Below are 26,094 nucleotides of genomic sequence, written 5' to 3'. Positions count from 1 at the left end.
CCCAGTAGCGACGCCGCTCAGTGTAACGTAGTGCGCTTGCACCGGTGAGTGCTGGACTGCATAGTGGACGTTTCCATACTGTAGAACTTATATTATCTAACATCTTATCTAAGATGTTATATCAATATGCTGCTGATACTACAGGTCCTATCAGTATCGGAGTGATACTTGTGTGATGAGATTGATATTTTGCAATTCTGTTCTGTTTATTTTCACATATATATATTTGAATTGTCCTACCTGTCAACATTTGTGTTTGACAATGTGGGACATTTTTCATCAAATTAATAATATGTACTGTTTTCCTTTTTATTATCCGAATGATGCACCACTGTTTGCTAACAAGGCGTGTGGACTTAAATAAACGTATCTACTCAGTGAATGCTGGATGCGGCGCTACCATGGCAACAACAACAACACAGCAGGAAGGATGGAGAAGACTCCAAGAGGCCGAAACTTGTCCCATTCTGTAAGAACACGCGGCTGACGTGTATGGATGGAAAAACACTGAACATGCAATATTTTGGTCCTTTATTGAGTAAAAAGTACTTCCATCCACACTCCACAGCAGTGATGGGACTTCAAGACAACAGTCGATGAGAAAGACGTCCAACACATCACCAGGAGGAGGGACGCAGCATCACTAGGTGGCGCTCCTGCCCCCAGCACACTTGTGTCTTTTAAACTGCGAGTGCCACGTGAAGCGCTGCTCGCAGACGTTGCAGCTGAACGGTTTCTCCCCGGTGTGGGCCACCATGTGTGTGGTCATGTGACCCTTCTGAGAGAACCTTTTTCCACACACCGAGCAGGCGAACGGTTTCTCTCCGGAGTGCGCCGCCACGTGCCTGGTCAGGTGGCCCTTCTCGGAGAACATCCGCCCGCAGAGCGTGCAGGAGAAAGGTTTGGCGCCGGTGTGCGTGCGCATGTGCGTGGTCATGTGACCCTTCTGAGAGAAACTCTTGGCACAGACGGAGCAGCTGAACGGTTTGGCGCCGGTGTGCGTTCGCATGTGTTGGACCAAGGCGTTGCTTTTTGCGAAGCTGCCGTTGCACACCGAGCAGGAGTACGGTTTCTCCCCAGAATGGATGCGGAAGTGAACCACCAAGTCCGAGCGCTTCCTGAATCTTTTGCTGCAAACGATGCAGCTGAAGAGTTTCTCAGCGTGGACCTTCTTGTGCCACTTCAGGCTCAACTTGGACAAGAACGTCTTCCCGCATTGCGAGCATGCCAGCGACTCTTTTCCAGACTCAAACCTCTCGCCCGCGGCCACCTGTCCGCGGTCCGCTGGCATGAAGGCGGACGCGGTGTTGCTGATCCAATCGTCTTCACTGACGTCAGTGTCGCCAGACTCTGACATCATGTCGCCAGCCTGAGCAAGCGGACCTAAGATGTAGTCCGCTTCTTGGCCGCTCGGCGCCTCCTTGCCGGGACTGCGTTGAAGCCGTGACCAATCAGCTTCTTCTTCATCATCTTCTTCACTCTTCACAAGGAACTTGCTGATGTCAGCCTCCTCCTCTTCCTCTTTCAAATGGGGGGGCTCTGGCTCCTCCTGCTGCTCTTCCTTCACGACCACCACTTTGAGGATGTCTGACGGCAACGCTGAAACAAACACACGCATCAACACTGACGCTCGTGAAGGCATCATATCAGTGTAGCTTGTTGTTCCAACAGCGTACAGTAGGTGGCATCACACTGTATCTCTGCTTCTTAACACCTCATACACACCTGGTCTGCCAGAGAATAAGAAGACGTAGCAGGAGGGATCAGTGTCGCTACGTTTGGCAACTATTCAGACCCCTCTAGGTTAGTATTTTTCAAAAAGGGTCACTTTTGGAGACTAACATGAAAGCATGTATCCCTCTTCTCAACGAGCAGCGGGCAGCCCCCCCTCATCTAAAAGCAGCTCTGTCTTGCACAAAAAAGACAGCAACAGAAAGTTGTATTTCTAAACATATTTGCTTTGCTTTTCATGGTTTTTGCTCACTTTTTGCGTCGCGCAGCCTCCGCCAACGCCACTGTGGAAAAGTTCTTGAATTTTACATCCGAAAACAACCAACTGGCTCGTCAGCGTGGACGCGACGAGCGACGTGATCGCCTGCGCTCAACTTTGACCCCGATGTGATGTCAGAGTTAAATTCATTTCAAGTCATTTTCAAGTCAAATAAACTCCTTATTTACGTTCAATTAACTGGTTGCCGACCCGACTGCGATATAGGATTCAAAGTCAATAAATGGAATATTTCTGGAGTTACAGCATAGAAAACCTCTTTATGACTTTTAAATACAGTTTTTAACATGATTAGAGTCCTGTAGACATGAAATAACACCCCTGTAGTCACCTTTACACTTCTATTATTCATTGTTTACAACACATTGCCCAACTCTTATGCTGCAGGGACTCATGGCGGCGGCTACCACACTGGGAGCATAGTGGAGCTCTACGCCATCCGTGAATCACGCATGCCGCCGCAGTGGATCTGGCCCTGTTTGGCAGAGTGGGATCTAAAACCTAAATGTTTTTTAATTGTCATGAAATTCCGACAAATTACACTCAAGCCTCATTGGGGCTCGGTCACTTACCTGTCAGAACGTGTGATGGGAGAACGTTGCGTGATAAATGAAATAAGTGCAAGATAAAGGCTGGAGGCGAATCCAGACGCTGTCTAGACTTTGAGAGGCGCTGGCCGGAACAAAATATTCAAGTTATTTTGTTTTGATGGACAGTTTTAAATGAACAAACCAAGAATCAAGTTTATTTGTGGTCTAAACTTAATTACGGTGTTTTTATTCACTGTTTTGTCTCTCCTACGAGGCTATGCTTTTTCCTACAGTATCTCTTTCAACGTCATATTTAAATAACATGCGAATTCGCCGATGACGTCACATTGAACTAGAGCCAGTAGCTACTTTTCTTACTGAGGAGTTAGCAACAGTGTTTTGGTGTAACCACTAACCACTAAGTGTATGTAATTCACTTGATTCATGGGTCAAGTAAGCTAACAGGTAATGTAATGTTTCTTTTTCAAGCACCATCTTGCTTTTGCTGGTTGCGCTGAAAAATCACGTGAGTCAATTTACTACTTAATGGAAGTTACACAATTGCAGTATATTACATTAAAAGCACATTGAGACACAAAAAGCGTGTAGAAAACACTCCTTGTATCAGCAAATAAGCTTTGTAGCAGTGACTGATAGTCGATGCTTAGCTAGCATTAGCGTACCAATAGAGTTGCTCTGGTCGTAAAACGAGTTTAGAGTAGAAATATCACAAACCTTCACATTTTAACTGCGTTTCGGGGTGCAAACACTGTGGCAGATGTGCGTCCATTGCTGTTTTTAAAACCAAATGCTTCCGTTTTTGTTGTGTGTGTTTTTTTTCACGCTGCCATTTTCTACGCTACGTCGTGTACTTTTCGAAACATCCGGAAAACGTTTTCAAAATAAAATTCTCCGCCGCAACCAAGTGATGTTCAACAAAGCGGGAAACGTCGTTGGGGCTGGTCCTTATAGTTTATTGTGAAACTTACCCCGGACGTCCCCATTCGGTTGTTATGACGCGGTTTTGGAACAAAACATTCCACACCTGACGGTTTATATTTTCAACGATAACAAAAAGAATGCATGATAAAGAATAATGAATTAACAAGTCTCATATTTAATCTAATGCTGTTTTAGTTATTGTTTTTAGCAAGGTTTTTTGGCGACAGGGGGCGTGGCTTTGTGTTAGCGCAACAGCTGTGCAGGAATCCCTCGTTTACGGCATCGTCCTTAATTGGTTCCAGACCCATCCATCCATCCATTTTCTATGCCGCTTCTCCTGTTTAGGGTAGCGGGGGCATGCTGGAGCCTATCCCAGCTGACTTCGGGCGGGGTACACCCTGGACTGGTGGCCAGCCAATGGCAGGGCACATATAGACAAACAAGCATTCACACTCACATTCATACCTATGGACAATTTAGAGTCGCCAATTAACCTAACCTGCATGTTTTTGGAATGTGGGAGGAAAGAGAAAACCCACGCACACACGGGGAGAACATGCAGGGGAGAATCGAACCCGATCTTCCCGATCTCAGGACTGTGACTGTGTGGCCAACGTGCTAATCACTAGACCACGGTGCGGACCTGGTCCCAGCCCTGACCGTGATATATTAATTATAATGAACAAATCAGAATGATATTTTGTAACACTATTAGAGCCCTCTAGACTTGACATAACACCCGTGCACTCACCTTTACATTCGTATTACCCAATATAGTTGATAGAATCAGAGAAAATAAGCCATTTTAAACACGGGCAGGAAGTGATATCAGGGGTTCAGAGTTGAGTTTTAGCTTGTAAACAGTAGCCAGTGTTATTATTTTGATTATTGTGATGTTGTTGTTTTTGTGCCTAATGTGAGATCATTTAAATCTGCAGTAGTCAAGTATTCGGTAAGCAAGTCTGCTGCTTATCTCACAGGACAATTACTGACCCCTAGTGGCCAATGTAGAATACTACATTCACAATTAGAACGCATCTTTTTAATGGCTTGTATGTGTACAGCATTTTAGTCATTTTAATTTAGCCATGTTTATGCTTGAAAATGCTTAATACAGGCAAACAATTTGCATAAATATGCCTATTTTTGACTAGTATTGGGCCGTATTCAACCACAAAACAGCATGATTTATTAATGTATGTTGGAAAAACCGTGACAGAGGTCCGACCGTATTCTTTGTTTATGCATTCCTCCAGTAAAGATGATAGTTTATTAGATGTGACAAGTGACAGGATACATCAAACATGTCAGTAAATGAAAAGGTGAAAAACAGAGTATCATGTCGTCTCATGTCCATCTAATGATAACATGTCAGCATGATGTCCACGTGGACCTCATTCATCCCACACCTCCCATCGGCAAAAACATCAATGAGGAAAATGTGTCCTTGTGTGTCTCATCATGCTCCCCTTTTGAGAGAAGCTTTCATTGCACACTGAGCAAGAGAAGGGTTTCTCACCAGTGTGCGTTCTCATGTGTCTCATCATGTTCTTCTTCACAGAGAAACTTTTAGCACACACCGGACAAGGGAAAGGCTTCTCTCCCGTGTGGGTTCTCATGTGTATCATCATGTTCTTCTTGTCGGAGAACCTTTTTGGACACACCATGCATGAAAAGGGTTTCTCCCCAGTGTGCGTTCTCATGTGCGTCATCATGTTTTTCTTAATGGAGAAACATTTGGCGCAAATTGGACACGAATAGGGTTTCTCTCCAGAGTGTGTCCTCATGTGTGTCATCATGTTTTTCTTCACCGAGAAGCTTTTAGTGCAGACTGAGCAGGTGAAGGGTTTCTCTCCCGTGTGAGTCCTCGTGTGTCTCATCAAACTGCACCTCTGAGAGAAGCGCTCGCCACAAATTGTGCAGCAGAAAGGCTTCTCGCCGCTGTGGGTTCTCATGTGTATCATCATATTTTTCTTATCGGAGAATCTTTCGCCGCAAATCGAGCAACAAAACGGTTTCTCGCCGGTGTGCGTCCTCATGTGTATTGTCATGTTTTTCTTATCGGAGAACCTCTTGGCGCACACCGAACAGGGGAAAGGTTTCTCTCCTGTATGGGTCCTCACGTGTTTGACCAAAGCCGACCGCCGTCGGAAGCTGGCCTCGCACTGTGAGCAGGAAAAGGGTTTCTCTCCCGTGTGACTCCTCGTGTGTCTCACCAAACTGCCCTTTTGGGAGAAACTTCCGCCACAAACTGAGCAAGTAAAAGGTTTCTCTCCGGTGTGAATACGGCAATGAACGATTAAATCCGAGCGCTGCTTGAATGTCCTGCTGCAGAACGAGCAAGTCAGAGTTTGGTCTGCTGCGTGGATCCTCATGTGTCTTGTCAGATTTTTCTCATGGTCAAACCTTTTGCCACACTGAGAACATTCCAAGTGGCCTTTCGCGTGTTCGTTCGTCTTCAGCTGTCCTTCCGTGCGGTCACTGTCATCAGTGTCGTTAGACTGTGATGTCGTGTCTTCACAGTCTGACAGCGCACCTAAGATGCTGTCATCCTCTTGACGACGCGTCTTCTCCTCGCCGCGATGAAGCCGTGACCACTCGGCTTCCTCGTAATCGTCTTCTTCATTCTTCACATGGAACTTGCCGATGTCGGCCTCGTCCGCTTCATCCTTCATGTGGGGGGGCTCTGGCTCCTCCTGCTGCTCCTCTTTCACCACCACCACCTTGAGGACGTCTGATGGCAACACTGAAACAAGCACACATCAGTTGACTTGGCTGGAAGACAATGACATAAACAATAAATCCACTCCGATCCACATCGCAAACTCTTAACACTACACAAAACTTGAGCTTATGACAGCCTGCGTAATAAACGTGTGTGTGCGCGGTGCTGCCTGTGTGAAGGCAGCTACAATCGCTGATAATCTTCTAGCTACATTTGCTGATATTCTTTTGCCGTGGTTGCACAATAAAGCAAACGATGCTCAGGTATCGAAATTGTATTGGAAGTCAAAAAAGTGATCATTCTAATTATTTGTACGTTGTACAATCTATAAATTAGGGCCGCATTGAAAAAAAAATCTGAGATTTCCAGAATAAAGTTGTAAATTTACAAGAATAAAGTCGGAAATTTCCGAGAACAAAATTCGTAAATTACGAGAAAGAAAGTCGTAATATTACGAGAATAAGGTTGTACATTTTTGCGAAAAAAAGTTGTAAATATACGAAAAAAAAGTTGTACATTTACAAGAAAAAAGTTGTAATATTACAAGAATAAAGTCATAAATTTATAAGAATAAAGTCGTAAATTTATGAGAATAAAGTCGTAAATATATGAAACAAAGTTGTAAATTTACAAGAAAAAAGTTGCAATATTACAAGAATAAAGTCGTAAACTTATGAGAATAAAGTTGCAAATGTACGAGAAAAAAGTTTTAAATTAATTAATAATATTCCGACATTATTCTCGTCATATTACGACTTTTTTCTCGAAATCTCAGGTGTTGTTTTTATTCATTGTGGCCCTCATACTCCGTTGCGATAAATGAAAAATCCCCTACAATAGGATCAATTGAATCCGTTACTAGCCAATACATGGCTAGTAGCAACCGCAAACAGGATACATCCTGCCAGTGGCGGAGCTACGGGCTAGTCACTCTCCGGCCACCCCAGTGGTCTCATTTGGCCGCCCCAATGAAACATTTCTGGCCCCGCCACTGCATCCTGCATTGCGCCTGATGTTGTGCATCTCACCTGCCTCTTCATGCCCACGCGGGGTCGCTCTTCTACCAGTGGCAGCTTTTCTCCAACACAGCTTTTAGATTGTTTTTGTTTTTTAGTGATTTCTTGCAATAACAAATGGTCCTGAGCAATGTCAAATCTGGCATGTACGATAATGTTCCTGAAAATACGGTAATGTGAAGCATCTTGTACGATAATTTCTCATTTCCCATCTGGCAACGCTGTTGTTTCTACGGCCCGTTTCGGCCCTGGAGGTTGGGGAAAGCACCGTGCTCCCACATCGGGGATGCAGCATAACCAGGAAATATTTTCTTGAGGTACAAAACAACAAGGTAGACAATAAACACAGCATGTGTGATACTGAAGACTCCTCATATTGTAGCAGGAGCTAGCCGCGGGTAGCCGTCTGTGTGGATGTTGAGCTAGCTTTAGCTTCCTTAGCTTAGAAACGTGTCAGTCGTGTTCGTAAAACATGTCTAAATGTTTAAATATAACGAACCTTCACGTTTCGACTTCGGTTCGGGGTTTGGAACGGACTGAAGGTCTTGGTCCATCTCTCTTTTTTTAACCAGATGCTCCCTTTTTCTGCAGTTCAGCTTCGTCGCGTTCTCTTTTTTAACATCCGTAAGAGATTTTCAAATTAAATTCTATGCAGCGCACAGCGGTTGAAGAAAGCGGAAACAAGTTCGAGGCGCGCCGTCGTAAGACTTTATTTTGAAATCTTTCCCGGATGTCCTGTGTAGATTGTTATGGTTTGGGGCTATAACAATAGTGGTACTTTACAAGTGGCTACGGTTCAGCTTTCGTCGTTTAACTGTGTAGAAAAATGTCCACATTTGAGACTTTGAAGCTTTTCGTCAGCCAGCGTCTGAACGCGGCCGTCGAAGAGATTTTTGAACATTTTGAAAGAACAATCGTTGAGTATGAAGAGGAGGTGGAGCGCCGTCATCAGAAGCTGCTGGGTGTTCCTGTAAGAGCCGAAATGAAGCCGCCGCACGAAGGTTCGTCGCCTCTGAACATGTCGTTACTCTTGCTAGCCATAGTAAGCTAACGTAAGGCTAGCTCATGACAAAGTGCAGGTCGTCCAAACAGTGAAAACGTAAACGCTAACGCTTGTTTAGCCTGTTTAGCTCAGCAAAGACGCACATTGATGACGTATGGCCCAGCGCCAGTTCTTAAAACGATGGTTTCTATCCGTACAATACCATTGGTTTGTGTTCTGGTGACCGGCAGACGTCCAGCAGTTGCTGCTGAAGACAGAAGACCCCTCCTTCTCCTTCAGAGTGGAGCAGCAGGAGCCACAGCCCCCCCACATGAAAATGGAAGAGGAGGAACTTGACATCAGCAAATTCCATGTGAAGAGCGAAGAAGATGATGAAGCGCAAGTTGACTGGTCACAGCCTCATCACGACTGCAGCGAGGAGAACCGAGAGAACGAGGCGAGTCATCACAAAGCAGACTACGTCATGGGTCCACCGGCTCGGGCTGATGGGGACTGGTCCAGTGGGACGGGTCAAGGTTTGACAGATGCGCACCCGCACATCAAACCTTTCACGTGCTCGCTTTGCGGCAAAACCTTCAGCCGCAAGTCGTACCTGACAAAGCACCTCAAAGTTCACAGCGGGGAGAAACTGTTCTCTTGCTCACTGTGCGACAAAAGGTTCAAGGAGCACAGAGAACTGGTCTCACACTTTCGGGTCCACACTGGAGAGAAACCTTTCCGTTGCGCAGTTTGTCATAAGTGCTTCCGATACAGCGGACATGTCAGTCGCCACATGAGACTCCACACGGCCGGCAAGCTGTGAGCGTTTGGACTCACCTGACTTGTTTTGTCATCGTTCTTGGTGCCTCTCCAGTGAATTGCTTCTCATTTTAGCTGTAAACGTGTCACAGGATCCGCTGCACTCAGGAGCACTTAAAACACATGGGGGTTGTTTTGCATTACCGCATGCTTAAAAGTCTTGCCGTGTGTGTAATGACAGATCACCTGAAAAAACACAATTTAGTTAAACAAGTTTTTTACTGACTAAGACACCCGGGATGTACATGAACAAAGGATTTGGGAACGCTAAAACATGGAATGTCAAGAGTATGTGAAAGTCCCTTCTTGGCTGCTTCACACAGCACAGTGAAACACGAACGCAGAAAACAAAGAACACCCAAATGTGCAATCCAAAAATCCCTTTTCAGCAGAAATGAGTCACAGAAAGTCTGTTCCTGTGTCCCCCCCGCCACATTGGCTGCCGCTGCCTGCTCTGTGCACAGTTTGCTGAGTGAGACAAACAAAGTTTGAGTAAGCAATTTATTGCAAACAAGCTTTAAAGTGAAATGTGTCCAAATATTGGTAAAAATGTGATTTAGTGTCACAGTGTCATCATCTCTGGATGGCAAAGGCAAAAAAGCTTTCTCTCTTTGAAGGCACTGGGACTGTTGAGCTGCATAAGCAAGGCCTCTCTCTCGCAGCGCGCCGTTGCTGCTGAGGTTGGACGCGGTAAGACAGTCATTTCAAACTTCTGAAAAACATCCTGGGGCTCATGGAACACAAAATGTCAAGCGGTGGACCTGAAAAAATGGGACCGGCCCTGAGCCGGAGGATCCATTAAGACACGGGGCGATCCTCAACCCAAACGAAGGTCGCTACTCGTGTCGATTGCAGTCTGATAACCATCAAGACACGCCGATGAGAAGTGTGTGTGATGGATGATGGCAACCTTGGACCTCTATGGAAGCAACCTGATGCTGACAGCAGAGATCACCAGGAGACAACTTCCATCCTACAAACAATTACATAGATTTTCCCTAACACTTGTGTCATGTCATGTGATCCCAAATAAAGTCCTTAAACTTCGTCAATTGACACGTTTTGTTCTTCTGTGACCTAATTTATAGTCTAACTGTGGAAAATCACAAAATATTACGGATTATTAGGAGAGTAGCTACAAAACAAAGACAATCGAGAATTTGTATTTTACTTCAAAATAAATCCCACTGCAATTACTTTTTGATTAAAAACTGTGTCTTCATTCACCCCTTTACGTTTTTATGCTGAGTTGTATCAAACCTTGCATGTCTGTTGCATGTCGTTAATCTGTCCCTACTAACCACAACTGTGATTTTTTTCTGTCAAAAGAACGCTGCTGGTTCGCCGGGTCCATTTTATTTTGAAAAGTGTGCGGCAGCGCTGGACTTCATCGCGAAGGATTTGATTCAAGAGCTAACGTGACCAGTTCCTAGTCCTGTTTCAAAATAAGTTACACTACGGTCACTTTTTGTCTGTTGGGTCGCTTTCACCCTTCGATACTGCAACGTTTGACAAACAACTCAATTAAAAATAAATATTCTGACTGTATAAACAGTAAATTGAATTTATTTACGTAAAAAGAACTCTACTGGTTCGCCACTGCGTTTTTATTTTGAAAAGTGGGCGGACCAAGAATATGCACTTCCACGTGGAGGTCGACGAGTGAGTCGACCGACACAGTTTACCGCGAAAGAATTGCTCTTAATAAACTAAGAAGAAATGGACAGATGCACGCAATTGCGTTCACGTTTTCAACCTAATTCGAAAGTGGAAGGTTTGTGCTCGCCTTACTTTTAAATCGTGTTTTACAAGTGGAGACTCGGGGCTAAGACAAAACTAGCTAAATGGCTACTAGTAGCCGTAGCTAGCTCATGCTACAGTGTACAACAGTGCGACGTAAAACGCTTGATATATTTACATATCCAGATAGTGGTTCTGTCGTTCACCCATTTCTCATTAAGTGTGTTAGCAACATGCTTCAAGTTAATCTGCAGCATGCAATTATAATGTTATGGTGGACAGGTTTGTCAGTGCGTCATCGTTTGATTTACATGTGCGTGTCTGTTTCAGGTTTACCGTCCGATGTGTTTAAAGTCATCGTTGGTGAAGACCAGCAGCAGGAGTGGAGCTCCAGGGTGGCGCAGGAGGAGCCACAGTCCCCCCGCATTAAAGAGGAAGAGGAGGAGGCTGACGTCGCCAAGCTTCGTGTGAAGAGTGAAGGTGACGAAGAGCAAGCTCAGTCGTCTCACCACCGCGGAGGAGCGAAACCGGACCGCCGTTTGAGCCCACTCTCGGAATCCGATGACACCGACACAGACACGGACGACTCCAAAGTGGACAAAAAGCAGTTTCGCTGCTCTGAATGTGAGAAAACATTTGACAACAAGTACCAGCTGGTGTATCACGTGAGGACGCACACTGGAGAAAAGATCATCTGCTGTGTGTGTGGCAAGGACTTCTCCAGCAGGAGCAATCTGAGGACGCACATGAGGACGCACTCTGCGGAAAAACCTTTCACGTGCTCCGTTTGCGGCAAAGGATTCTCAGTCAAGAGATATTTAATGTCCCACATGAGGACGCACACGGGAGAAAAACCTTATTCCTGCTCGGTGTGCAACGCAGATTTTAGCTACCGCATGTCGTTGGTGCTGCACATGAGAACGCACACCGGAGAGAAACCTTTCTCTTGCTCGGTTTGCGGTAAGAGTTTCTGTCAGAAGGGACAGCTGAGGGCGCACATGAGGACGCACACGGGAGAAAAACCCTTTTCCTGCACGTTCTGTGGGAAGACTTTCTCTGAGCGTGGACACATGATCTCACACATGCGGACGCACACCGGGGAAAAACCGTTCTCCTGCTCGCTGTGCGGGAAGTTGTTTGCCACAAAGAGAAACATGATGATACACATGAGGACGCACACCGGAGAGACGCCTTTCAGCTGCACTGTGTGCCACAAAAGATTCCCTCACAAGTACCAGATCACCAGACACAAGTGCGTGCGTGACAACAGCAGCAGTGCTCAGTGACATCTGCACCTCTCCACGTATATCCTTGACGTGTGGCGTACTCACTAGGTCATTCCTACCGTGGCGGCGCGTTTACGCTGAGCTTTGGAGCTTTAGCCCGTTTGCTTGTCCCATCACTTCTGTTCTGCTGTTTTACTCCAATTTCCTTGACATTGTGGATCATTTCCAGGCTTATGGCCAGTCGTTCTGATTATTTCTACTGTGGAAGGTGGCGACTGTCATTATTAGTAGCGAGAGGAGCAATGTTATTTATCAAATCATACTGTTCTTATTTCAAACACAAATGTCATCCTGGGTAAGTGAGTGTACCGTGGGTTTGACATTTGGGCCATTTTGAGGCTCACCATTAACCGCCTGTCATTCTGTCAGTCAATCTTTCCGGACGCTAGACCCCCGCTTCCAGTCGTGTGCCGCGCATGGTTGCCAATCAGTGCGCTCACATCAGCAAAACGTGCCAGACTTTAGGTGGGAAGTGGTCCAGGCTGATATGATTGGCCAGGTGTGAGTACGCTGAAATAAAGCAGTCCTGTCATGTGATGTAAATGTTTCTTCTTGTATTCACTATCTGACTCAGTAAATGATAATAAAATTGATGACAACAAAAATGGCTTTGGGCGTGCGTGATGCCAGTGTTTCCAGGAGGCTGGTGGGAATGTTGCTCCAGGTGCTGAAGATGCCTTCACTGTCTGGAACTCATGTCCATTTTAGTAAATCCATCCCCAAATGTTCTCCATTGGCCGATGAGGGGAACACGCAGGACGGTCCAAAAGAGTGCACTTATTCCTCTTAGTGAAGTGCAGCGTTGTCCTGTTGAAGAAGCCAGTCATCACCACACAGACCAGGGCCTTCAGCCATAAGGGATGCCCCCCGCTACATCTCCAACTGCCGTTTGACGCCCCTGCATAACCCGATGCTCCATTGTTCTGGTGAAGGATCATGATGGCGCCCCCTCTGCTGTGCTGTGTGGAAAACATCTCAGGTGGGATCTCCTTGTCATGCCAGCAAGATCACAGTTGGAGTTAATAGGGACAGATTTGCGATTAACATGCAAGGTTTGATACAACTCAGCATAAAAACGTAAAGGGGTGAATGAAGACACGGTTTTTAATCAAAAAGTAATTGCAGTGGGATTTATTTTGAAGTAAAATACAAATTCTCGATTGTCTTTGTTTTGTAGCTACTCTCCTAATAATCCGTAATATTTTGTGATTTTCCACAGTTAGACTATAAATTAGGTCACAGAAGAACAAAACGTGTCAATTGACGAAGTTTAAGGACTTTATTTGGGATCACATGACATGACACAAGTGTTAGGGAAAATCTATGTAATTGTTTGTAGGATGGAAGTTGTCTCCTGGTGATCTCTGCTGTCAGCATCAGGTTGCTTCCATAGAGGTCCAAGGTTGCCATCATCCATCACACACACTTCTCATCGGCGTGTCTTCTCATGTGTAACGTCATGTTTCTCTTATCCGAGAAAGCCTTCCCACAAAATGAGCACGAAAAGGGTTTTTCTCCCGAGTGCGTCCTGGCATGGGACATCATGTGCCCTTTCTGAGAGAACAGCTCACCGCAGAGTGAGCAGGAAAAGGGTTTTTCTCCCGTGTGCGTCCTCATGTGCGCTCTCAGCTGTCCCTTCTGACAGAAACTCTTACCGCAAACCGAGCAAGAGAAAGGTTTCTCTCCGGTGTGCGTTCTCATGTGCAGCACCAACGACATGCGGTAGCTAAAATCTGCGTTGCACACCGAGCAGGAATAAGGTTTTTCTCCCGTGTGCGTCCTCATGTGGGACACCAAGTATCTCTTGACCGAGAATCCTTTGCCGCAAACGGAGCAAGTGAAAGGTTTTTCCTCAGAGTGCGTCCTGGTGTGTGTCATCATGTTGCTTTTATCGGAGAAGTTTCTGCCGCAGACTGCGCAGGTAAACGTTTTCTCTCCAGAGTGAGTTCTAGTGTGTGTTATCAGGTGTCCTTTGCGAGAGAAGCTTTTGCCACAAAGCAAGCAGGAAAAAGGTTTTGCTCCCACAAGAGCGTCCTCAAACGCTCCACCACTGCGGCGTCTCAGCGTCCCCTCCTCTCTGCTTTCTTCGCTGGGATGAAGCTGTGACCACTCGCTTCGCTCCTCGTCATCTTCTTCACTCTTCACACGGAACTTGCTGGCATCAGCGCCTTCCTCTTTCATGTGGGCGGGCTGTGGCTCCTCCTGCTCCACCCTGGAACTCCACTCCTGCTGCTGGTCTTCACCAACAATCACCTTCCTTACATCTGCAGGTAAAACTGAAAAAATCAAATATAAATGCAAAAGAAAACTAGCTCGTCGAGATACAACCCCTGGTTTTCACGCCAAAATCGCAGCCGGGGACCAAAATGGAAGACTTCCTGTTTGTTTGGCAATATGGGAGACTTTTTTGTGCGTCCTGTCATGATTGACGTCTCCACCAAATTTTGTTATGATCCATGAAACTGGTGGCAAGGGCAAATTTTTTTTCACTTAAAGGCACCCCCACAGAGTGAATTTTGGGATTTTGAATTTTGTGTTTGAGACCCCTGAAATATCAAAATATCAATCAGACCTGACGCACTTGCAAATTTTAGTGACTTTTCATACATGGTATGGCCCTCAAAAGTGGGAGAAAAGTCACGTAGTAATAATAATAATAATAATAATAATAATAATAATAATAATAATCTCTATCGCTGGTGCTCGAGCCCTAAATACTACAAACCCCAAAAACAACTGCATGAAAGAAATGCTGCAAGGTGATGGAACAAAAGGGAGGTATGCCGCCCCACCAGGGGAGCCACACGTGAGGGATGCCCGTCTTTAATGACATGAGTTGGCTGCTTTTGAAGAGGAAGAATGAAAAGGTACATTTTTCTTTACGTCTTTGCTAAACACTTGGCCGTAATATTTGACAATATTACACAGCAACCGATTTTCATGGCTAATGTCAGCCCTCAAGTTGCTGGGATAACTTCCATTTAGTTCCATCAATTTGCAGCATTTCTCTCCTTAGTTAACTTTTGACAGCCCTCATTTTTATATGTTAATTTTATATTTGAAATCACATCTATATCATGCAGTATGTATCTGAACAATGTAGTTACTTTCCACTGTGCTCCTGTTAATTATATACATTACTCCAAATTAGTAAAATATCAAAGTATTGATATATTGATTTGAAAAATAAACATTTGGTATCGCAGGTATCGATATGTATCACATCACTAATATGCAGCATTTTACATTTGTGTTAGTTTTTTATCCTGCAGCCTGTCCGCCGTTGGATTTGTTCAACTGTCTTTGTGGTTTTCTGTGTCGGACGTGGCTTCGCGTTCGCCCCTATCGGCCACCATAATTTCAAAAAGGCAGACTGTCTCACCTGTTTATCAAACCGTGGGATAGTGACGGCGTCATTTCGCAATGCGTCCACGTAGTTTTCCAAAAATTAGTTTGACGCTATCGTCAACTGTATACCAGAAAAAGGTAATATAAAATGAATGAATAGTGATGTGTACTTATATTAGCTATTCAAAGAAGACAGAGTGCGCAGAAAAGGGCAAATGAACATGGTAGCAAAAGCTAGCTGCGGCTAACAGTCTGTGTGAATGTTTAGCTAGCTTGAGCTTAGCGTCGAGTCCCTTCATTAACACACACGTACAAAGAACAAATGTAACAAACCTTCAGTTGTCGACTTGTGTTCAGAATTATGAAATAGATGTCGGCGTTGTTCCATTTCCATTGTGCTCGTGCTGCCGATTTGGCAGATTGACGCGACCTTTACAGGAAATAAATGTTCCTAGATCTGCCTTTCAAAATAAAACGAGTGCGGAAACCCAACGGCTCTTGGATATCATTTTTGTGAAAATAACGTCTTGGTATTGTCAAAAGTGAGAATGACGAAAGCTGGCAACTCTATTCTAACTACCGAAATGATCAAACAGTGAAAGCAGCTGAGCTTATGTTGAAACAAAATCACAGGAAATGCTTCCACTGTAGTTGTTGTTTTAATTACATGGAGTCTTTGTTTCCTGTGTGGAGGTTTGTTAGATTACAAAGTTTTACATTGCCAACAATAATACATTTAAAGTTCACTCATCAGGTTAAGCACTTTTATTTGACATTGGACACACAGAGGGACGGTTGAGACACATAAACCAGGATACTATATGCACAACAGACGCTGGAGGTTAAAGGTTGTCATGTTGTTTGCCCGGATTCGTCACACACACTTTGTCACCAGTGTGTCCTCTCACGTGTAACACCCAAGATCGCTCGGTCGTGAATGTTTTAGCACAAAACAAACAGGGAAAGGGCTTTTGTCCTGAATGTGTCCTCATGTGTGACATCATGTGTCCTTTCTCAGAGAAACCTTTTGCACAAATCAAGGGTTTCTTTTTTTTGTCCACTTTGGGTTTCTCGCTAGTGTGAGTTCTTATGCGGGACATCAAATTGCCCTTTCCAGCAAATCTTTCAGCACAAAAAGAGCACAGAAAAGGTTTTTCTCCCGAGTGCATTCTAAAATGTGACATCAAATTACGCCTTTGGGAGAACCTCTCAGCACAGAGCATGAGCAAGGTTTTTCTCCAGTGTGAGTTCTCATGTGCTCCACCAGCGGCAAGAGCCGATGGAAGCTTGTGTTGAAGATCGAGCAACAAAAAGGTTTTTCTCCAGTGTGCGCTCTTTTGTGTTGAAGCAACCGTGAGCGGTGACTAAAGCTTGTGTGGCACCAGTGTGTCTCCTCGTGTGTATCACCAAATGTCCCTTTGGAGAGAACCGCACGCCACAAAGCAAGCAGGAAAAGGGTTTCTCTCCAGTGTGAATGTGAGTGTGAACAACTACATTTGCACTCTGGCTGAACGTTTTACTGCATACTGAGCAGCTGAAAGGTTTTTCTCCCGTGTGGATCCTCCGCTTCCCTTTTCGCGTGGGGGAGGAGGGGTAGCTGGCTCGTCCTCAGGCTCCTCTTTCACAACGACGACTTTGAGGATGTCTGATGGCAACCCTGAAACAAACACAGGCAAATACTGTCATCAATAACACTTTTATTTAAATAAACAGGAAGTAAACAGGAAGTGTTGGAGCTGTTACTGATTCAGAACAATTTGTCAACCGAGGAGACACCATTCACAACACAATCTGACAACTCGACAAGGTTCAACATTATCACTGACAACAAAATGTGTAGAAATACTTCTTGTATCAGCAAATGAATACTGTAGCAGGAGCTAGCCGCGGCTAATAGCCTGTGTGGCCGCTTAGCTAGCTTTAGCTTGGCACCGAGTCGCTGCCACAAAACGTGTACAAATATCACTAACCTTCACATGTGAGTTGTGAGTCAGGATTTTCAAACAAATGTAATCGTGCGTCCATCTCTCGTCTGCTTCCGAGGCTAAATAAATTCAGCAGTCATTTAATATGCAAGATCGTCAACGTTTAGAGGAAGTCAACGTATGGCGGCCAGCTCCGCTTCAAAATAAAATCAATGCTGTCACCCTGGCGTTACATTTCAAACGTGAAATAAAACTTGTGACAGTCCGGGTGAAAGTTACAATAAAGTACTGTCGTATATTCCCTGTGTGGGCCATCAAAGGTAATTGGACGTTTTTCTTGGGTAAAATAATACTCGCGAGACATTTGTTTTGAAGTACGACCCGGAAATGGTGACTCTTTCACGTTCAACGTACATATCTGACAGCCTTTTCTCGTCTTCCAATCCATGACTGTCGAACGGAATATTGCTAAGTTTCATTTCAGATTGTTTCTCTCAGTATTTGGACTTTTTACTCACCGCTGGTCCTCTCATACGCAACGTGTTGATGACTTCCGGGTTTATTTGTTCACGACGTTTATGCCAGATGACATCCATGGCGTCACATTACTGCCGTCTACTGGAGACACGTTTTCTGGTTGTCTCGTGGTCACTCATAAATATCTTCTTGAACAAAAATACTAGGAAATATGAACATATTCATAAACGCTAAAGGCGTGTATTTCATTTACGATCACATGTGCATTTCTCCACTCTCTTCTTGGATTGAGAATACGTGTAGGAAAAAAAACTGTGTGTGTCCTGGAGCTTCGGCAGATCTGCTCATTATTTTAAAACTTTCATCACAATGAAGGTGAACGACTTTAATCCGAGTGTGTTCTCACGAGTCTCATCTGCGCGTCTTGGAGCACCAACATGTTGTTTCTGCGGTGTGTCCTCATGTGCGACATCATGTGTCCTTTCTGAGAGAATCTTTTTGCGCAAAGCGAGCAGGAAAAAGGTTTCCCTCCCGAGTGTGTCCTTGCGTGTGTCATCAAATGTCCCTTTTGAGAGAAACTTTTTGCACAAATCATGCAGGTGAAGGGTTTCTCGCCAGTGTGAGTTCTCATGTGCGTCAGCAAATTGCCCCGTCGGGAGAATCTTTTTGGGCAGGCCGAGCAGGGAAATGTTTTTTCCCCACTGTGCGTCCTCATGTGCTCAATGAACGCTGAGCGATGATAGAAAGCAGAGTTACAAACCGGACAGAGGGACGTCTTGTCTCCACTGTGTGTTGCTTTGTGTCTTAGTAAATGTCCCTTTTGGGAGAACCGTCCGCCACAAAGCGAGCAGGAAAAGGGTTTCTCTCCAGTGTGAATGCGAGAGTGGACAACTAAATTTGCACTCTGGCTGAAAGTTTTACTGCATACTGAGCAGCTGAAAGGTTTTTCTCCCGTGTGGATCCTCAGGTGAGTTTTTAGATTCCTCTCATGGACAAAACTTTTGTCACATTGAGAACACTGAAAGTGTTTGCTGCGGACGCCTTTTGAGCGTTTATTCGTCTTTAGGGGCTCTTCGGTGTGGTCGCTGTCATCGGTGTCGGTAGAACGTGATGTTGTGTCTTCACAGTCTGACATTGGAGCTAAGATGTAGTCTGCATCTTGGTGACTCGCCTCCTCGTCTCTGTTCTCCTCGCCGCAATGAAGCTGTGACCACTTGGCTTGCTCGTCATCGTCTTCTTCACTCTTCACATGGTACTTGCTGACATCAGCCTCCTCCTCTTCCTCTTTGACGCAGGCCGGCTCTGGCTCCTCCTCTTTCACGACGACCACTTTGAGGACGTCCGTTGGCAACACTGAAACAAACGCAGGCAAATCACGTCAGCAGTAATGCAGCTATTTAAATATACAGGAAGTGGTTTTGATTTGGAACAATCGGCCAAGGAGACACTTTTCACAAACATAATCTGGCATATCATCGTCAGCTAGACGAGATTTAACGTTGTCAAGGTGTGGAAAAGACGCCTTTGGTGGTGATTACCAACCGGGGTAGTGGCACGCGGGCAAATTGCAAGGGGTACGTGGAAACATCCATCCATCTTCTAAGCCGCTTATCCTCATTAGGGTCACGGGGGCATGCTGGAGCCTATCCCAGCTGACCTCGGGCGAGAGGCGGGGTACACCCTGGACTGGTCGCCAGCCAATCACAGGGCAGGTACGTGGAAACATTTAATTTCATATTCAGCCAGACAATAAAATGGAACGTGTTCACGACAGCTAGTTTCTCCACGGAGACAATAGCGGCGCCAAAATCATAACAGTTGTATTACATGCTACTTTTTGGTTGCCAACCATCCCTTGAAAAATGGAATCGTCCCATACTTACAAATAAACGTATCCGTCCCGAACTGAGTTGACAAGGGACGCACTTTGTCACTTAATACCCTGAGAATCAAAACTTCTGTAGTCTGTAGAAGTCAGTAAAACATGGAGTCTGTTGATGACAGCTTGTCACAGGCTAAGCCAATCGATGCCGGCGTGTCGGATCACTTGCCTGTGAATTTAATTCCCGTTCGCCTTTTCGGGCATGTTTGTTTACGCATTTTGCCTGGCTGTCACATCTAGCGAGCTAGCTAGAGCTCCATGTATCTGCCTAGCTTCTGGTCTGCAGTTATGTGCAAATCGACGACGAAATATCGATACTTCCAATATCAGATCTTTACCACTAAAATCGATTCTCAAATCAAAATATCCAAACTTTTGATACTTCAGTCATTTGAGATCATGTATATCATTAACAGGTTTGTTTTTTTCTGTTATACATTAACCTGGCTGTATTGTAAATTATTTTTATGCTATGATTTTAAATACTCTTATGTTTAAAAAGTATCGGTATGAGGAAATCACACATCGCTACTGGTCTGGTCCATGTGTCTTTTGACCACCCGGTCACATGCAGGTCGGCTGGCCCTGCCAACAACGTGCCCCCTTATTTGCTTTTCCGGGAGTTGGCAACCCTAGTGAGGGGGGTTCTCGTGGTATGGGAAACACTGCCTTAGGGCAGCAAACGGACACTGTAGCAAGAGTTAGCCGTGGCTAACAGTCTGTGTCGACGCTGAGCTAGCTGTAGCTAAGCAATGTCGCTACTACGTTCGTAAAACATGTTTATAAAGTAAAAACATCACAAACCTTCGATCACCGACTTCGACTCAGTGTGCTGGTCCATTTTGTGGGGCTAAATTGCGTCGTTACTACGAATGGCGGTCGAATTACGGCTAAACTAGTTAAGTACTGTAAATACGCTCTCACGTCCGGTTTCAAAACAAAACATCCGTGACGCTGTAATAGCGTTATATCCAGCGAAAATCGATCCTGGTTCTGATTACTAGCGTCATAATAACATCTATGTAATTTTATGTCTTACATAAATATACCCGTCAATTTGTAAAAACAAAAGTTTTTATTTTGAAGTACAGCCCATTTAGGGCTACTGTTGCGTTATTTACAATGTTTGTCTTCGTCAGGCGACACTGACATTTAATACATTCACGTTTGTATAATTTCAATGCAAGCAGACACGAAGGACACCCTTTTTTCGTCATGACTTTCTTTTCTTTACGCCAACGTGTCTTGCTGCGAAAAGGCCATGATGTCCTTTCATGGTACACAGCTAATGGAGGTGTGTGTCCTTAGAAGCTCTTATCTGAGGAATAAATGTCATGCTGCTGATAAGCGTACTGCGTTAGAAGCAGAGAAATGAAAAGAAGCTTCCATGCATCACACCCACGTCACCGTGCCCGTCTCAACAGGACGCAACTTGTGACCTTTTTTGGTGCCGTCTCATTGGGTTACCGAGCTGTGAGGTAGGGTACCTGAAGGCCGGGGCTAGACGCAGAGCAGTGTGCTGATTGGTGACTTACAGAATTGTCTGAAGGTGAATGGCGAATGAACGACGCCGAGACAAATAAGACACAGCGGACATGTTTCTACTTTAGTGTTTATTGAACGCATGAGTGATTTGATGTCTTACAGTGAAAGTGAAAGTCAGGAACAATGTTTATTTGACAAAAGACAGCGAGGGGCGCCTGGCGTGAGACACACATGAGGTCAAACAGGGGTCAAAGTGTAACAATATGTTTTTATTCAGGACGTGCTGACGGAACATTCGCTAGCCTTCAGTAGCAGCGCAGGAAGAAGGTGTTGCACGCCGTCCCTCGCAGACAGTCGCACAGTCGGCCGATTCGGGGCCCGTGTTTCATCGCGCAGCGCTCGCCGACGTCACACTGAGACACACAAACGTGCTTCCTTTACCACACAGATAATCCAAAATGATATGTAAGAAAAACAAAATAATGTTCTGAGGAAACGCGACACTTGATTGACAGCTGGCACATCCTCACCCGTGGGATGACGCTGGCCTTCTTTTCCACCGACAGGCCGACTCTGCTTTCAGCCTCGTCCATGAAAGCCTGCAGCGCCTCCGCCTGTGCACACGCACACACACACACACACACACAAGTTGTGAAGACGACGACAAGGTGACAGTTCGTTATTTGTTGTCTTCATGAACTGCTGGTGTTTCAACACTTTCATTAGTCACTTTGGTGACCTCGTGACTCGTCATCGATTCGTTTTAAACTCGCAGGTCTCTCATCAATTACAGTCAGACTTCAAATCATTACTTTGAATAATGAATGTCATTCAGTAACATTCCAGGCGTCTAAAGCCCCTAAGAAGTTCATGGTAAAGTATTCTGTATTCTGCTTTCGTTCCACAAATGTGCTTTGAATTGAACCAAAGTACTATTTTATTGTGACAAATCCATCAGTTCATAGCAATTTTAACGCTAAAGCCAGATAGTGATATTCTTTTCTAGCTTTTTGATTTTTCATTGGAAAAAATATAGTAAGAACTTTTTAACTGGACACCCTATTAAAGCATTACTATTGTTAAATAGCTTTGAAATTAGCTTTAATGGCAAAAAAATTACATTGCATAAAACATTGCCGCATACCGTGTATAGCATAGCTTACAGTATATGCAGTTTTCCCATTAAATAAAACAAACACACTGGCACAGGCAGAACAGCGCCCCCACCTGGAGGCGGGAGAGACTGTATTGCTATTGTGACAAATACGTCAATTCATAGCAATTTTACGGCTAAGCCTGCTAGCGACATTGTTGTAGCGTTTTTTTAAATATACATTCATTGAAGAAATACAGTAATTGGAATATATTAAAGCATTACTACTGTTAAGTAAACCCTTTAAAATTAGTTTTAATGGCAAAAACATACTTTCGGAAATGAGCTAGTTTACCTGACATTTTGGGGAAGCCACAGCCTTGGCTAGTCACGTGGCTGCAGTGTTGCCAGATTATTGTAGCAGAACGTATTTTGACGAAAATGATCCTACATACCAGATTTGACATTGCTTGGGACCATCTGCCACAATAAAATATTATCACAGATCGTGTCTAGTGTACCTTGTATGCAGTTTTACCTTTAAACAAACTAAAAACACTTGGGGGTGGGACTGGCACCGGTAGAACAGCGCCCCCGCCTGGAGCCATGTGAGACTTGCTATTGTGGCAAATACGTCAATTCATAGCAATGTTAAGGCTAAAGCCTGCTAGCGCTATCGTTGCAGCTTTTTTAATCTAAACTCATTGAAGAAATTTAGTAGGAACACTTTAATTGGAACCATTGCTGTTGTTAAATAGCTTTAAAATTAGCTTGAATGGCAAAAAAAACTTAAGTAAATTACCTAGTTTACCTGACACGATGCCATTTTGGGGAAACCACTGGAATAGTGACGTGCTGCAGTGTTGCCAGATTATCTGAGCAGAAGCTTAAATTGTCGTATTTCGACGAAAACCATCGTACATACCCGATTTGACATTGGTCTGGACCATCTGCTGCGATAAAATATTACCGTAGCTGGTGTATAGTGTATTTTATATGCAGTTTTATCTTGATAAAACTAAAAACACTGACCTGGGAGAACAGCGCCCTCACCTGGAGGCAGGTGAGATGATGCACAACATCAATCGCTGACAGCCATGCATTGAAGCGGACAAATTATCCTCCATTATGGGATTTTTGGATTCATTGATGGTACATCGCAAGGAGGGTGAATTTACCACAAGATCATTATCATACACCTGGCAATGCTGCATGGCTGTCACGTGACAAGCACGCCGAAATGTTTCCTACCATCACTCAGGGACTTAATGACTTAATGACTTCAAGTCAAGCACAGAACTGAAAACGTCCATTTGATACAAAATTAACTGTTTTTTTATCCTCATCTCTTCAAAACTTGAATGAAATCTTGCGTCTGCTGTGCGTTGTTATTTTTGATGCGTTTATGTAAACATTGTTGCCAAGCAGCCACATTAAAATCACTTTGATACATTTTGAACATTAAAGATGCTAAATGTAGGGCAATATGTGCTATCTTTGTGTTACAGGTGACAAATGTCTAATATTGATCATCCACGTGTTTACTGTTTACAACGTGGCGAGGGCCAATTCAAAATGCCACACTTCGGGCACCCGTGCTCGACTCGGACAGTTGACTCACCAGGTCCACGTTCGTCAGCCTCAGGATGGGCTCGTCGGGCGCGGCCGGAACCTGAGCGTCAGCCGACCTTTGACCCTCACAGAGAGACGCCAGCGTGGACAGACAGACGGACAGGAAGAAGACCGCTCGCATGCTCTCCATCACCAGAAAGTCAAGATGCTGGAAGAAAACGAGGAAGCATCAGACATGGAATAAGACAGGTCAGACATCTTCTAGTCCACCTGCTCTTTCGCCGTCTTCTTCTTCTTCTTCTTCTTCTGCTGTGAAGTGCTGCTGGCACGAGTCCCCCCCCCGCTGCATTTATGAGCTGCCCTCGCCTCCCGCCGCCGTCATTCGTCACGTTTTCAAGACGTCACATGGCTACCTCTTGATGGATGATGATGCTCATTGCTCATTAATATTCAACAGGTGTTTACACGCTGCACAGGTCACAGGTCGAGCACTGTGTGTGTGTGTGTGTGTGTCACAGCAGCCAATCACACTTCTTTTTCAACTTTTTAAACGTCTTCGTGTTTGTGCAGCAGCGACAGTTAGCTTTGACCAATCGGGTGTGAAGGTGAGACGGAAAGAAGGAAGACTTTGTGGAGGTCGAGGACGACGTCACACACGTGGACATTATGCATGACCTGGAAGGAGGACGCCGCGTGTCCTCGGCTCAGCGTTTGAGCGCCACAAGAAAAATGAGACTGGGTCAAATTATTCAGTAACAAAATACATTTGAAAAAAACATGAGTTGTCGTCTTCGACCCCGCCCACGACACTCCCGTCCACCAGATGGTCTACACGGACGTCGTGTTCACTTGTAGAACGTTCTCATCAACACGTCCAAATAAACAACCAGCCTGAGGCCACACACACACGCACACAGACCCCCCCCTCCGCCCCTCGCTACGCATCAGCACTGGCAGGGTGTGTGCGTGTGTGTGCGTGTGTGTGCGTCAACACAAGACAATTAAAGGCTGGCCTCTGACCCCCGCACATCATTAACAAACAAACAGTGCGTCAAAGTGTCCACATTGTCTTTAATGTCTCATTCTTAAGAAAATATATCATTGAGGGTCTTCTTCTTTTCAGGCCGGTTTAAAAAATAGTAACAAACACCACTAAAAACGTGTGTGTGTGTGTGTGTGTGTGTGTGTGTGTGTGTGTGTGTGTGTGTGACAACACACACACACACACTCTCATGCTATCTTTCACTCTTCATGCTTTTATTTACATGTATGAGCTTTTTGGCTCTCTGATTTATCAAGGAGACAACAGCGTCCCCTGCTGGACACGCAAACAGTGCGGCTGCAGCTCATGACCCCTGACCCCTGGATGCCCTTCTCACAGCGAGCGGTGCAGCTGCACGATCACTGCAAACATCAGCATCACGTCCTGCGCACAGGAAGTCATGAAATCATTTGAACACATTTAGCCTGTTAGCATGAACATGTTTCACATGTTAGCTTTTAGCATGAACATATTTAGCATGTTTACATTTCACATGTGAGCATAAACCCATGAATCCTATTAGCATGAACATGTGTAACATGCTAGCATTTAGCATGCTAGCATGAATACATTTACCACGTTGGTGTGAACATATTTAGCCTGTTAGCGTGAACATATTCAGCATGGTAGCGTTTAAGCATGAACAAATTTAGCATGCTGTATTTAGCATGTTAGAATGAACACATTTAGCATGTAAGCGTGAATAAATTTAGCATGCTGGCATTTAGCATGTTAGCATGAACACATTTAGCATAAAAGTGTGAATAAATTTAGCATGCTGGCATTTATCATGTTAGCATGAACACATTTAGCATGTTAGCATTTAGCATGTCAGTAGTTAGCACATTAGGCTGAATACATTTACCATGTTGGAATGAACACATGGTATTTAACCACTAGCATGGCTATGTTTAGCGTGTTAGGATTTTATATGCTGGCACAAGCAGATATTAGCATGTTAGCACAAACACAGAGGTCATCTGAAGGTCATTCCCACCTGACAGACACACAAGGATGCGGCGTTGTAGACGACGACCCCGCCCCCCGGTGTCTTGTATGGCTCAGTTGCCGTAGTCAGGCTGGCTTCCTCCTCGTGGTCTTCTTGCCAATCCTCCTGCGAGTCCAGGAAGTCGCTGGTGTTCTTCAGGAATTTCTCCAAGTCCTCGCTGCTTGTGTTACCTTCACACACACACACACACACACACACACACACACACGCACG

General features: G+C 44.9%; 5 protein-coding genes across 7 annotated transcripts in view; 1 reads left to right on the top strand and 4 right to left on the bottom strand.

The window, feature by feature from the left end:
• Nucleotides 1-406: 406 nt before the first annotated feature.
• Nucleotides 407-3,417, bottom strand: LOC129173326 (oocyte zinc finger protein XlCOF6.1-like). Its single transcript, XM_054764123.1, has 2 exons — nt 3,274-3,417; nt 407-1,599 (listed from the first exon to the last, which is right to left on the bottom strand). The coding sequence occupies exons 1-2, from the start codon at nt 3,326-3,328 to the stop codon at nt 644-646; spliced, it is 1,011 nt and encodes a 336-aa protein (XP_054620098.1). The 5' UTR covers nt 3,329-3,417; the 3' UTR covers nt 407-643.
• A 1,285-nt stretch (nt 3,418-4,702) lies between these two features.
• LOC129173634 (zinc finger protein 271-like) lies at nt 4,703-18,168 on the bottom strand. The gene is made up of 9 exons (XM_054764689.1): nt 17,840-18,168; nt 15,730-17,053; nt 13,473-14,324; nt 11,775-11,965; nt 11,656-11,732; nt 11,428-11,496; nt 11,099-11,380; nt 7,721-7,848; nt 4,703-6,226 (listed from the first exon to the last, which is right to left on the bottom strand). The coding sequence occupies exons 2-9, from the start codon at nt 15,788-15,790 to the stop codon at nt 4,908-4,910; spliced, it is 2,979 nt and encodes a 992-aa protein (XP_054620664.1). The 5' UTR covers nt 15,791-17,053; nt 17,840-18,168; the 3' UTR covers nt 4,703-4,907.
• LOC129173479 (gastrula zinc finger protein XlCGF8.2DB-like) lies at nt 7,640-12,662 on the top strand. Of its 3 annotated transcripts, none has more exons than XM_054764452.1 (2): nt 7,640-8,222; nt 8,455-10,125. In XM_054764452.1, exons 1-2 carry the CDS (start codon nt 8,048-8,050, stop codon nt 9,024-9,026), a joined length of 747 nt encoding a protein of 248 aa, XP_054620427.1. In that variant the 5' UTR covers nt 7,640-8,047; the 3' UTR covers nt 9,027-10,125. The 3 variants fall into 3 exon arrangements, with proteins under 3 accessions (XP_054620427.1, XP_054620424.1, XP_054620426.1); XM_054764449.1 differs by lacking the exon at nt 8,455-10,125 and adding an exon at nt 11,093-12,662 and having other exon boundaries at nt 7,731-8,222; XM_054764451.1 differs by lacking the exons at nt 7,640-8,222; nt 8,455-10,125 and adding exons at nt 10,668-10,796; nt 11,093-12,661.
• Nucleotides 18,169-21,290: 3,122 nt separating the features above from the next.
• Nucleotides 21,291-24,156, bottom strand: cart4 (cocaine- and amphetamine-regulated transcript 4). Its single transcript, XM_054764174.1, has 4 exons — nt 24,101-24,156; nt 23,880-24,038; nt 21,696-21,779; nt 21,291-21,578 (listed from the first exon to the last, which is right to left on the bottom strand). Exons 2-4 carry the CDS (start codon nt 24,018-24,020, stop codon nt 21,471-21,473), a joined length of 333 nt encoding a protein of 110 aa, XP_054620149.1. The 5' UTR covers nt 24,021-24,038; nt 24,101-24,156; the 3' UTR covers nt 21,291-21,470.
• A 56-nt stretch (nt 24,157-24,212) lies between these two features.
• si:ch211-191i18.2 (uncharacterized protein LOC564095 homolog) overlaps nt 24,213-26,094 on the bottom strand; it is a 4,321-nt gene continuing 2,439 nt past the window's right edge. The window contains exons 5-6 of the mRNA XM_054764228.1: nt 25,870-26,051; nt 24,213-25,256 (exon numbers count right to left, since the gene is read on the bottom strand). Of these exons, the coding sequence (XP_054620203.1) occupies nt 25,206-25,256; nt 25,870-26,051 (233 nt within the window). The 3' untranslated portion in view covers nt 24,213-25,205. The remainder of the gene's footprint in view (nt 25,257-25,869; nt 26,052-26,094) is intronic.

Source organism: Dunckerocampus dactyliophorus, chromosome 20 (assembly GCF_027744805.1).
Source record: "Dunckerocampus dactyliophorus isolate RoL2022-P2 chromosome 20, RoL_Ddac_1.1, whole genome shotgun sequence".
In the NCBI taxonomy this organism is placed as follows: domain Eukaryota; kingdom Metazoa; phylum Chordata; class Actinopteri; order Syngnathiformes; family Syngnathidae; genus Dunckerocampus; species Dunckerocampus dactyliophorus.
The sequence above is the reverse complement of the archived record's forward strand: the minus strand, read 5'-3'. Positions and strand labels throughout refer to the sequence as shown.